At 36.6% G+C, this 12228-nt stretch overlaps 1 protein-coding gene across 1 annotated transcript in view; it reads left to right on the top strand.

The window, feature by feature from the left end:
- Nucleotides 1-9934: 9934 nt before the first annotated feature.
- The window catches only part of DNTT (DNA nucleotidylexotransferase), a 97008-nt gene continuing 94714 nt past the window's right edge, over nt 9935-12228 (top strand). The window contains exon 1 of the mRNA XM_075504091.1: nt 9935-10137. Within this exon, the coding sequence (XP_075360206.1) occupies nt 9935-10137 (203 nt within the window). The remainder of the gene's footprint in view (nt 10138-12228) is intronic.

The raw sequence follows: 12228 nt of genomic DNA, 5'->3' as shown, positions 1-12228 counted from the left end.
TCTTTCTTGCCTGCTCTAGAGATGATGGAGGAGGCTGTATAGCCTTTTCTAAAAAGTAAGTCATAAAGCAACTGGCTCTACCATCATAATGATTAAGTGCCTTCTCAGCTGATTCTTCAAACCTCAGATTGCTCAGGCTTTGCAAGAGCAAGGTTTTTCAAGTTTTCCTTGGTGGTTTACAGGGTCAGGTGCAGCTGTTGACTTCTTTTGGCTCAGACATTTTACAGAGAGGCCGAGTTGTAAGTTTTCGTGTCAAATGTACAGTATTGGGTTGTGAGTGACAAGGTGGTAACAAATTGTAACTTCAGCTGATATATGTACTACATATTTAGAGTAGTTTAATTTTAGGAGTTTAATGCTCCATTATTTTTGTAATCATTTTTACTCAATGCATCGGCTAAATTGCTGTGCCAAGCAATGTAAAATAGTCTTGAGAACATCTTATGAATCCAAACACATACAGTAGGACTGAGTAGACTAAAGAAGTACTGTCAGTTACTTTTTCTTTGCCACTTAGTCCTTTAAAACAAACAGTTATCCTCAATTTCTGGCCCTCACGTTCACCCTTCTATGTTGTACTGTAGTTTTTTTACACTGGTGTTTGTGCTGTAGCCTGCTTGTGGGTAACACAGCTGCGGAGGCAGAATGAGGTGATCCTGCGGTGGTTTGCTGTGGAGCGGCGGGGAGCGTGCACCACAACTTCGTATATCACCACAAAGGCTGGTGGGGTTTGTGTTTTGTTGTCTGTTGGTTTTGACCAGCGATTAGTGAAGACAATATGTATACATGGTTGCTAAAGTTAAAGAGTGTTTGTGCCAACAATTACTACATCTAACTGTTAGAACTGTAATACTTTGGCAAAAGAATTTTATATGGAACTAAGAGATAAGAAATTATGTGTGTGTGTATATATAGTGTATATGTATACATACATAATTTACAATTAAATGCAAATGCTCTATAGATATTTTTGATACCTTTCAACTTTTATTTGACAATGTCTATAAAAGAATACCTATTTAGGGTATGTGTTAATGGCCTGTGTCATATGCCCTTGATACATGCCTACATCCTTGCTGTCATCAAATCCTTCCTACTCAGAAACCTTTCTCCTGGACAGAGCGATCTTTTTCCATTCACTGCAGTGAAGTGAAGAATATTATTTCCTCTAATGTTCTCTCCCTCAAATGTGAAAACTTTTATTCCCTCTCAGAAACATCCACTCTTACAGTCTGATTTTAGGTAGTTCCTTTAACCTCCTTCTATCAGTATTCATCAAGAAATATTTATGTTTGGTTTCCTTTCACAATGCTGTATGCGACCAGAACAGTAAGGGCTGTTGCAAAGTTAGTCTGAACCTTTTCTTCCAGTCTTCTAAGCTGAGCTCTATAACCCACAGTTGTCCTCCCCGCCCCCCTTGAGTTTTCAACACCTGCACAATGTGGAGGAAAGGATCAAGAAGACATTTTAACTCACATAACCTGTATAACAGTGAAATAAGTAACCAGGAAGCCACTGAGCCTGCATAAAGGGGAAGATATACACCACATATAATTACATGTGACAGAGAATTTTCTGGATTGACTGATGTATGAAAATATACATGGATTTTCCCTCTGCAGATTGTGTAATATGGCGCATTTTGTAACTTCTTGGATGCCTACACTAGATAATGGACAGACTGACCAAATTTTCTGTAGATAGAAAACCATACTGTTAGCAAATTATAATTTTATCAATGTTACCTGCATGGTCCAGTGATTATGACATTTATATACACAACTTATAATTCTTTAGTCAAAGCTGTATATATGGTTTCTCCATTGTGTCCCATTTTGCTTTTGTAAGTAAGATTTTACTCACTCGTAACCTAGGAGACATCTTGGACTACTTTCCCAGACATTTAAAAGCACGACTACATCTTGTGTCATTATTTTCATCTTAGTAGTTCACTGCTATTGAAGTATCTTCCTTCACAGACCTTTTCTTCCTGACACGATTTTGATATGCGTTCACTTACAGCAGTCAAAGCTGTAGTCTGTGTATGTTGTTATACCCATGACTTCCTCATTCTTTGAAGGCCATTGTGCCATTGCCATGCATGTTATGTTGAGATATTCAGGTGTTCTGTGCAATGAGTCTGTACAGCACAGACCAGTGGGTAAGACTACAAGAGAGGAAAAAGCACTATATTCCTCAGTGCCTCATATAGGTGAATTAGTGGTGTGGCCTGGCCTAACTACCAGAATCTACAGGAGATTTTCTCTAAATCCTCCTACGTGACTCATTTGCTTTGGACAGCAAAAACTGGTAATAGAAAGCACTTCCATGGTGCTTGAATCAACCTTGTAGAAGAGCAGCGTAGAATAGCTGGAAATGAGCTGGCTGGGTTTTGAAAACACGTATGTAGTATATCATCAAAATAATTGTTCTTGACTATATGATAACTTTGGGTTCTACTGGTACCTGCTCTCCGTAACCATTAGCACAGTCTCAGGATTTAGGCCTTTCTCTTCTCTAACTTGGCCTGATTTTATGTCTTTGTAATTCTATATATTTCAACACAGTTAAACGAAACAGAGGCTAAATTTGTGTATCATGCTTGTATTCACGATATTTTGAGTTCCAGGCACTGTAAGCCTCATAATGATCTCCCAACAGCAAAAGAAAACTATGATATTGAATTGTGTTCTTAATAACATCACGAAGTGCAAAGTGACTAAATTAAAATGTCTTTAAATTATAAACAGCAAGTATTTTTAGTAAAGTTTTGAGTAAGCTATTGTAAGCTATTGTAACAGAACAGCATTCACAAATAGATTTACCTGCTTTATATCCTTCCTGCTGCCTTCATAATATATGATAATAATTAGTTTAGCATAGGAATAGAAACCCAGAAGGATATAGGAAATCTTAGTGGAAGAAAGAAGTTGAAGCTTGCTGGCAGAAAGTTCTTCAGTACGGTGTGGTCTTCTGATTTGTCACTTAACTATTGAATTACCAGCTCCATTCATAGTTCTGTGATAGTACATTGAGTCAGATTTTTCACAGAAAATTAGCTTTCATTTCTTAAAACTGAATCCTCTCTACAGCAATAAACACAGGAAAGAGGAGTAAAGCTCATAATACAAATACATCAATTAGATGGAGTTATACTGTGTCTTTGAATAGTATAAAAATGTGTCAAAACTTGTGATGGAATTTCCTAATAAGCAGGTGTGCGTCATAAAATAATGGCATGAGATTTACATCTGTGATTTAAGGAGTTGGAAAGATGGCTCTAAAATCTATCATCTCAAAAATATCTAGGGATAATGTGGTTTTCTTATAAAGATCGATCAACATATGTTCACAGCTAAGTATGCAATGCTACACTGGGACAGGGTTTGCAGGGGCTGTTGCAACTTTGAATTGACTTAGTAATATTGAACTTTTTGCAAGATGAAACGAGGGAGCAAATTTTGAGATAGCCTGGAAAATGAATTGCCAGTGGCTTTGAGAAGCAAATTTTTATGCAGCTGAAAAAAATTAGCTTTCATTGTAGTGAAAGGTAGAGCCATCAAATCCACACTGCAAAATAAAAAATGTTTAAGTATTTTGTGATACTTTAGGCAGCTGTGAAACTATAGGTGAAGTCAGTAAGAAATGGAAAGAACACTTTTGTGGAAACTGTGTCAAGAGTGGCTTTGGATTAAAAAAATCCAGCTGGATAAGCAAACTCTTTCCTGCTATGAATTAATCACCCAGCTAGGTTACTTCTGCTGTAATTAGTTCTGCATTAGTGGAACTCAGAACCTCAATAAATCAAAGCGGTGAGACTTCTGCCACCATTTGACTCTGCTTTCTGGCTTTCTTCAGCTCAGATTTCTAGAATAAAAAAAGGCATCTAATTGATTTTTCCTTTACCTCCAAAATTCACAACACGTCACTCAGATGAACATCTGTTTTGTTTTCTCTCTGGAGATAACACAAAGGTATGTGTAATCCTCATCAGCAATTCTTTCAGCTTCTCTGATGCTGGCTCTGACTTTTTCCTACAGCTTATTTCATCGGAGTGTGCAGAAAGAGCTCTGTCAGGACTTACCGTACTGTTAGCCATTACCTGTTGCTTTTGCTCAATAGCCAGAAAGTGAGATAAACTTTCTTATCTTGGTGTGATTTGCATAAACTTTTGAGAGGACAAGGGGACATACCGCATAATATTATTCATAAGTTTTTCTTCCCTCTGCAACAACATTATCTATGGTACTTACTCTTACTTACCCCTCCCTTTTATATTACCTGGTCTGATTATCTCCTCAGCTTGATGATGTGGGAACTGCAAGCCAAAGAAGCTTTGCTGTACTACTGAAAATTGAGTGTATAGTTGAAAGCTTTATGTGAAACATGGCAATAGCCTTTTCCCATTTTTCATTATTTTGGCTTAAGTACATCTATATTTACTAAATGCATCATGCTTTACTATCTGTAAGTGTAGAAGGCATAAATCTCACACATACTGCTGTTTGTATATTCTGTAAACTAAATAGGTCTAGAACTGCATTTGCAGTGTTACTGCAAGATGCATCAATTCTACCATCTAGTAACTATTGTAACAACTAATTAAAAGAAGATACATGGTCAATTTAGCTGTTGTACTAGCAGTGTCCTACTAGAGGAGCGGGGGAGGAAATAAGGATTCTTTATGAGAGAATGAAGCTGGCAGGATAAGAATTTTTGTACAGCAATGTATTAATTTCTATTATCTTTTTATACAATAAGTTTCTGAAATGTCCACAGAAATGTTATTTGGTAATCACTGAGAGAAATAATCTTTTCAGCTGCCTAAATACAGGCCATGCAACACAATTTGTGTAGCTCCTCATCTCTGAAAGGTTGTTTGGTATTCATTAATTAATGGAAATGTCCTTAATACTGGCAATGAGATGAATGTGAGAGTCTAAATAAATGATACTCAATATCCAGAGACCTCTACCTTTGTAAACTGTGTTTGGAAGAGATGCGTAACTGTCAAAGGACCTGCCTGACCATGTATATTGATGGGATTATGCAGATATGTCTCTGCTTGTTGCTGAGAGGTTCACGAGGCTCTCATGAGACTATTCATGAGTTCAGTATAAAGAAAACCATTGATGCACCAGCACAAAAAAAAAATCAAAGAATTGTCCAATAACAATCACAACAAGGAGCAGCAGCTATCATTATCAGAGTAACCAAAGAGAGCAATTGTAAGCCTTGTTACTGAACAGGGAGACTGAAGGAAGAATGAAAATAATAGTTTCCAGGGAATATAGGCATATTGATGTGGGTAGGAAGTAGCTCCTGCCAGGATTTGTCACCAATTACTTTTCCCCAAGCTGTAAGGGGGAGCCCTATTGTCCTATTTTATTATTCAGCACTGTGATACTGCTCTTCCCTAGTTTCCTCAGAAAGTGCTTACAAGAACAACCCCTTTCTATAATAGCTGTGTATACAATCTGTTAAAGAAGCTGTCAGCTCTTGGTGTGATTTCTACATGGGCAGTTTTTGAGAGGTGTTGCTAAATACATTCTTCTTATTCAGGTTTTCATCTCCAATTTGGGGAAAAAAAAAAAAAAGAAAAAGATAAGCAGCTATTCTGACCAGGTACATTAGAAATGTTGTACATTTGATGACAGCAACTACAAGATTTTGTGTCCTCTCTAAGCCTGCTTTATCTTACATGCCAAATACCCTGATACAGCCAAGTAAGCACATTCAAAGCATACTATCAGTTCATCAGGTTTTGAAAATTCTTGGTCATCTGGGTATTTTATGGAGTTTATAATCTTTGATGTGAATAACTCAAGCATGTATATTTCAAAGTTGCCCCCTGAAAATGTTCTAGTAGTTCTAGTAGTTCAAAGAATATAAACACCAAAGGGGAGGAGGGAGAATTGATTTTTAAATGTATCTGAACATTTCCAGAATATACTTTTCAACATTTCCTTATCTTTAATCATAGTACATTTATTCAAAACATTGGAATCAACTGTAACAGCATGATGTTCTGTTTCTTTATTTTGTAGGCTAGCCAGATTGGTTTACCATGCTCATTTTGTAAGAATTTATATATTAGTATATGGGAAAAAAATAGGGACTAAAGAAATAGATGAACATATGTTCAAACAAGGTTTGCTGGTGCAGGTAGCAGTGTCCAGGAATTCCAGGTACTGACCCCTTTTGTCCAATAGAATTGTAAGATGTTGTTAAGTTTGTTGATTACCTATTAAACAATAATGAGAACTTCCCACATAATGCAGAATTAAGGACAGAAACTGGAGGCCATCATGAGTCCATATAGCTCCCTGGTGACAAGTGAAGCCGAAGATTGAAGTAGAACAAATAAATAAAGATACTAAAACAAAGCCTGTGCTTGTTTGTAAGAGATAAAACTTCACAAAAAAAGTTCTTAAATATTTTGTATTTTGGTATATGTACATCCTTGAAGTTTGTGCATTGGCTAAGTGTAAGTGCTACAAATACAGAAAAGTTCTATGTAATAACTTCGTTTAGAAGTATAATTGGATTCCACAAAATTTTTACTAAAACCAGGAAAAACACCTGCCATATTATTTTTAGGCATTGAGAGATTGGTAGAAAAGGTATGAACAGCAAAGGGAATGCTTAGCAGCCAAGAAGGCCAGAATTTAAACAAAAGCAAAGTCATGGCAATATCTGGACAAAAACAAATATCAGAAGGATTTTAAAATTACCATGAAATTGTTCATTGGAAAATGCTGAATTACGAAAGACTTTAAAATGAAAAAGCTAAGAAAAGTTAATCCTTGTGAAACAATACTGCATGAAACACTGTTAAGCCTATGTGAAATCAAAAAAAAGTATCCAGACAATCACTTCGCTAGTTTTTATTGATGATGCTTAAGAGATGCTTTTTCTGAAGGTTACCATACTGCAGCTGTGTATTAAAAGCAGCTTTCACCACTCTTCACAGGCAAGCTTATAAAAGGGGCAAGTAACATTTTATAAAATATTTACAATGCAGTTCACATGAAAGCAAGGCACTAAAAGGCTATCTGACAATAATCAAGAAGGTGCAGTGAAAGCATGTGTGAATACTGAAATTGAGAGGAGCTGCACTGTGCTTTCCAGAAATTTTGTGTTCCTGCACTTTTCCTCCCAAGGAAACCCCCTTTGAAGCCAGATCAGTACTCTGGGCTTCAGGCTGAGGTCTGTACTACACCCTGCTTGTGACTGCTTGGGATGCTGTTGGCACAGACAGACATCACAAGTGATGGAAGTTGTTTACTTAAATGCCCATCAACATTTGTGTACATCTCTTTCTTAATCTGTGCCTTTGATAGTGCACAAAACTGATCCACAACAAGAACATCAGAATATGGAAATTTGTTCTAGATTTCCCTCCAAGGATGTGAACTACTCTGAACTCCAGGAGACTGTACTTAGATGGAAGAATTTCTGTAAGTTTCTGTGGGTTTAGGCCACTAATCGTATGTGGTGGAGAGTAAGGTATTATATGTGGAGTCGTGACTCAGATACTTTTCCTTTGTCATAAATAAGAGACATGCTTTTTCTCCGCTGTATTTGCTCTCTCCCTAATGCATATTCTACTTTCTGTATTACTGTCAAAAATATTATAATGTAATATTGTAGGACAGTAGGTTATTCACTCATCTGGGATATGGAAATCCTGTTAATTTTAGAAGGTATGTTTAATAAAATTGCATCATTGGCAGAGACCTTTTCATGGTATTGTACTGTGTTTATTAGACAGAGAAAATCTCTTCACATTAGGTTCAAAGCTGGAAATTGATTTCCAAAGGACCCAAGTGCCTAGGTTGCTTAGATATTTTGAAAATCCCACTAGGCTTCTGTTTGCAGCTTTTTGGCACCTAAATACCTTTGAAAATCTGGCTCAAGAGTTATTACAGTAACACAAAGGAATAATAACTTATGTTTTTCATGCCAGAAGGATTTTACTGGCACTAAGCATCTTGATGTTACACTGGGGGAAATTATATTTACATGTTTGAGAGCACTGAATTAATTATAACATAAAATAAGACTTTGTTTAACATATGTAAAGAATCTGTTCTCAAATACATTATTCCTTGTAGGGCTTGAGATAAAGTAAAGCATTTTACCAAGCCTAGGAATGCCAGAAACGGGCAGATGGCCAGTGTTCAATGGTTGATTAGCAGTCTGGAAAACAGACATGGAGCAACTAAAACAGATTGCTCAGCCTTAATGCCAAACCCTTCACTATTAATTTTTTTTTCTTCCTTGGTGCTATTCTTTTGCTTAAGCCTCTTAAAGTCTGCTTGTCCATTTTCCAGTTCCTGTGAAAATATCTTGTATAATTTCAAAATAACCTTGAAATGATGTATTTTGACAATTTTAATGTTATGAATCAGAAAGAGGAATAGATATTTTGGCTTCTGGGTTATCCTTAGGCAAGGGAAGAAATGAACAGAGTCTAGTCTAGGTACTGAACTATGTATATATTTTCTTCATGGCCTCAGGAAGACCCCAGAGCTGAAACCTCTATATTAATTTTTGATGGTTAGTTTCTATTCTGATGAAAACTGTTTCCTTATATCTGTGATAATACAGTTGAAGCAGCAAGAGCTATAGGGCTGGGAAAATGACAGTAATACTTTTATAATTTAATTTTAAACACGTGGCCATAATTGCAGGAAACAGGTTTTGACTCATTTTTCCATAACCTAGGTTGTATATCCATCCGTGATAAAATGACTGAAAATAAAATTGATAGATCTGACTTAGGCAGGATTTTTCCACCTTGCTTCCTCTCCTGAACATGAGCAATGAGAACTGCAAGATATAACATTTCTGACACATTCTGAAGGACTGGTAAAATCCAAGTTCTCTGCTATACCAAAAATAAAAATCCAACTTGACATGGAAATGGGGATATTTACCACTGAAGTAGATTTGTGCTGAAATAGATGCACATGCTGTAAACCTGGTTGTTTGCACTCACTTTGCCCTGATGGAAATTCAGGGTGATACCTAACTGGATCCAACACAATGTCTGCAACAAATTTTAGCGTAGTTCTTTGATGACCAATACCCCATCCTCTAGGAGAGGATGGTACATAGCCTCCATAATCTCCTCTGTAGTTGTTTGGAGGTCATTAGGGGCTTAAAAGCAGAAAGGTAGTTACCTCTTCCCTACTGTACCTGCCACAGATAGCAATACATTCCAGGGCAAATAGTGGAGAGCAATATTGACAAGGCATGCCAAAGGTATATTTAAACACATCTCTAATGCTTTCTCTTTGTCTTTCATTGCTTTAGTATCAAAACAGCACAGGATTTCTTTTATTGTAAATTTAATTTCAAAAGCTTATTTTTTGTTTGCTCTCTTAAAAAAACCTATCCCTTTTTAATTGTTAATTACACAGAAGTAGCAAGTGTACAGGCTGTTCTACAACATATTTTTATACTGTTATTTAGTTGTATTCTAAGACATAGTTCCTAGCTAACAATAGGAATAATTTTTTTTTTTAATAAATTGAAAATGAATCTGCCCTGAAATTTGGAAAAGTGAGATTTGGAAAAGATTTGCAAGCAGAAATTGATGGAACTGGGCCATTAAACCAGCTGAAGATCTGGTTGATATTTTGAGATAATTTTGCCATGATCAATATTATTTGGATAAAGTCTTTATAGGTAATGGCTGTTTTAAGGAATGAAAGTATATTTGCACCTGTCTGGAGTAGTTCTGTGCAAGATATCCCAGCTGGTAGAAAGCAAGTGATGTTTCTGCTTGTGTAGCACCTGTTTTTGATTTCAGAGGGGAAACAGAAGAAAATTACTTCAATGGGTGGTGACATTAAATACAGCTGCTGCCTGGCAGAAAGCATGTTATCTCCCTTTTACCCAAGTGAAAACACTTCTACCTTGCATCATGGACAAGATCAGAGCTCCAGCTGTATTCTCCCAGAGGAAGAGACAGAAAGGGATGCATTCCCCAAACCTTTCCTGCAGTTATGAAATAAAGTTCAATACATTTGTCATTTTTATTATGCAGAGGAAGATGGGGATGACCAGAAGGAAGTTTTTGATGGAGCTGGCAAGAAGAAAAGGTTTCAGAGTAGAAAGTGAGCTAAGGTAGGAAAATGTTTGTATGTGTAGAAATAACATGTAGTAATGCTGCTTGAAGCATTCTGACTTAATAAATACAGTCATACAAGTGACTGTGGTTGAATTTTTTGCCTATGTATTTGGTGGATGTACTTTGCTCTTCCCACTATAAAGATGCTTCAGGATTGCAGCGGGTGTTCCTAAAGCGTGGTTCATTTCTATTGTCTTCTGGGCAGAGAGCAGGCAGGACAGAAACCCTAGCAAAATTTCTAATTTTTTACCTCTAAAATCTGTGGTTCTAAATTGTCTTAAGTCTGCCAGTTTTAATGTGTCTGCATTTTTCAGTGTGCTGCTTCTTATATGGAAAATAAAAAATGTAAGGCGTGAATTTGCAAATGTTTTTCACGGGATGTTTCTATGCATTTGTATAGTCTCACTGGAATCAGTGAATCATGTCTTTAGCTGATCTAAATCAGCCATTGTTTATTTCCCCCTTGAGGTCAGGTTGAGATTAATCTAAACTTAATGGCCACTTCCTGAAATGAAAAAAAGTTAAATATACAGGAATGGAAAATGTGATGGGTTGAGGGGGGCATTTCTCTAGAACATCTCTGGTATTCTAATATTTAATCTTCCTGTGAGTAATACACTGATGTGAGTCTCACAGTTACTGGCTTACACTTTGGTACAATCTGGAAGAACACTGGAGAAAAAACCTGGGAATAAAATACCACAGATATGGTGTTTCAGGGTGAAAATATACTCCAGCTGCAGGTTTGTCTGGTGGTGTTTCAGTAAGTCAACTCATTTTGAAGGAAGCCTTCCTCCAGTAGTGCTTTTCATGGGTGCTAGTTATATCATTATGCAGTTTTCCGAAAGCTACCTCATTATGTAGGTTCTCTGAAAAGCTGGAAGAAAACCAAGTATTGATCATTTCTCTGTATCTGTATGCAGATAGTATACAACTGGGTCCTCCCTATAAAAGCTCATTTCCACAGATTTTTCAATCCCATCAACTTCGAAAGCCTGAGGAGGAAGGGAGGATGAAATAATTTGTAGAGCAAGATTCAAGCAGGTATTGAACAGAAGTAGGCAATTAGTGTCTGATACAAAACTAATTGAATTCTCAGGGAAAAAAAATTGAACCGGGCTGTTCTGAATCCTACATTAACAATCCATTGAGAACTGAGTAGAGGCTTTATCTGGGCTGCTTTGACACACAGGTATTTATTGCCAATATTCCAGACTTTCTGTAAGTTGTGTGCAAGGCAGGTGTTATGTTTAATTTCAGTTTAGCTGCTACTGGATAAAACAGAACTACTTAACTGTTGATTTTTGTTTTTGAAAATGCCAGAGGAAATGCTAAATTTGTTACGTTCTGTGCCAAGAAAAAAGCACAGCTGTACAGGTACCAGAGGAAACTGGTGCACAGCAGCTAAACTGCTGCTGTGAGCATAGTAATGGCAAAGTTCCCAGATCTGCAGCTTGGTACAAATACATTACATATGAATATTTTATATAAAGTGAAATAAACCACAGGAAGCAGAAGTTCTATGTCTCTAACTGAATTTTTTTTTTACTCAAGTAAAGATGTGACAGTTTAATTAAAGTAGAACCTAGCAGGGTTAAATAATAATAAAACCAATAGTATTTCATGGAGATTCACCTAACCTAGATTTGTAATCTTTTAGATTAAAATAAATTGGGATTTTTTTTTTAATGGACTCTAGTCTACAAGTTGCACAATAGGGAGAGAAAAAAATTGTGCTATACCACGACAGTTTTTATATTTCTGAAGTATAGTACATTCAATAAATTTCTTATACTTCTAAAATATAGTACATTTAATGCACTGAAGAATTACGTGATAATAGTTTTCTATGGGGTGACTCCAGTGTTTATCATTGCAATTTGGTGATTTAATGAAATCAGTGATTATTGGTATGAATCAGAGTCGCAGGGATAGGCCAAGGGGTTTTGTTGGCTCGTAGAAAGTAGTTTGCTTTGAAAGGTTGTGCAGTCTGCCTTTAGCAGTTAGCACACATCGCTTTTAAAGTCCATACTAACCAGCTGTCTCTACCAGTGGTGCCCTGTCTGCTTGGACAGGTTGATGGCTTA

The sequence above is a fragment of the Mycteria americana genome, chromosome 6 (assembly GCF_035582795.1).
Source record: "Mycteria americana isolate JAX WOST 10 ecotype Jacksonville Zoo and Gardens chromosome 6, USCA_MyAme_1.0, whole genome shotgun sequence".
Classification (NCBI taxonomy): Eukaryota; Metazoa; Chordata; class Aves; order Ciconiiformes; family Ciconiidae; genus Mycteria; species Mycteria americana.
This window is presented reverse-complemented; position numbering and strand designations above follow the sequence as displayed.